Here is a 1,229-nt window from a genome sequence, read left to right as displayed (position 1 = left end):
AGGTGTGCTGAGGTGCCCGAGGAGCATCTCTGACCAGCAGGGCGACCCCTGCCTGTGCTGCAGATTGGCTGTACAAGTGCTCCGTGCAGAAGCTGGTGGTGGTCATCTCGAATATTGAAGACGGGGAGGTCCTGGAGAGGTGGCAGTTTGACATCGAGTGGGACAAGACGGCCAGAGATGACAGTGCACCCAGGGAGAAGTCTCAGAAAGCCACCCAGGACGAGATCCGCTTGGTGATCAGACAGATCACCGCCACGGTGACCTTCCTGCCGCTGCTGGAGGCTTCCTGTTCATTTGACCTGCTGATCTACACAGACAGAGACTTGGTTGTACCTGAGAAGTGGGAAGAGTCCGGACCGCAGTTCATTGCCAATTCTGAGCAGGTCCGCCTGCGCTCCTTCACGACGACAATCCACAAGGTGAACAGCATGGTGGCCTTCAAGATCCCCGTCAACGACTGAAGGAGCCGGGGCGGAATGGAATCCCACACGTGTGTCCTGAGGCCAGGTCAACTGTGGTTCTTGTTTTGTTCCATTGATACTTTTGAGGTGGGGAAACTTAGCCTTGTACTTCACTGCACTGTGCCTATTGTCCATTTGTTTGTGCCTGTTTGACTTTCCATGGGGTTGACATGATTTCCAGAGGGTTGACACTGTTCGTGGAAGGGAACCAGCAGATCATGTCAGCACTGGAATGTCACCTCCTTTGAAGGTGGAAACCGGAGATGGGAAACTTTTGCTATTCAGCTAAATGCCTTCCTAAATCAGAACTTTCAGTCAAGTAGCCTGACTCCGAGTCTAGGTGACTATGGAACAGCAAAAGAAGTCCGAATATCAGAATCTTTGTTTAGTTCTAAAGTAACAACTGATCAGCCACAGTCACAGTCTTCCTAGCAGGTCCTTTTGCCATTTATTTCATTTGTATAGTTTCCATATTGAAAACCCTCAATTACTTGACTTTAATGTATATAATTTACACTTACAAATCTGTCGCTATTTCTCCTGTTTCAATTCCGCTGATACAGAACTCTTGATGTCTTTTTGTGTTTTATAAAATCAAGCTTTAAATGACTGGAAAAAAAACACACACAAAACACAGTGAGTCCTAACCGGTTTGGCTCAGTGGCTAGCACTAGAGCATTGGCCTGTGGATTGAAGGGTCCCAGGTTCGATTCCGGTCAAGGGCATGTACCTTGGTTGCGGGCACATCCCCAGTGGGAGGTGTGCAGG

The 1,229-nt window shown here is 48.9% G+C and overlaps 1 protein-coding gene across 1 annotated transcript in view; it reads left to right on the top strand.

The window, feature by feature from the left end:
* LOC102240772 (mitotic spindle assembly checkpoint protein MAD2A) overlaps positions 1-856 on the top strand; it is a 2,156-nt gene extending 1,300 nt beyond the window's left edge. Inside the window, exon 2 of the mRNA XM_014548155.1 lies at positions 13-856. Within this exon, the coding sequence (XP_014403641.1) occupies positions 13-461 (449 nt within the window). The 3' untranslated portion in view covers positions 462-856. The remainder of the gene's footprint in view (positions 1-12) is intronic.
* Positions 857-1,229: the final 373 nt, after the last annotated feature.

Source organism: Myotis brandtii, unplaced genomic scaffold (assembly GCF_000412655.1).
Source record: "Myotis brandtii unplaced genomic scaffold, ASM41265v1 scaffold499, whole genome shotgun sequence".
Classification (NCBI taxonomy): domain Eukaryota; kingdom Metazoa; phylum Chordata; class Mammalia; order Chiroptera; family Vespertilionidae; genus Myotis; species Myotis brandtii.
This window is presented reverse-complemented; position numbering and strand designations above follow the sequence as displayed.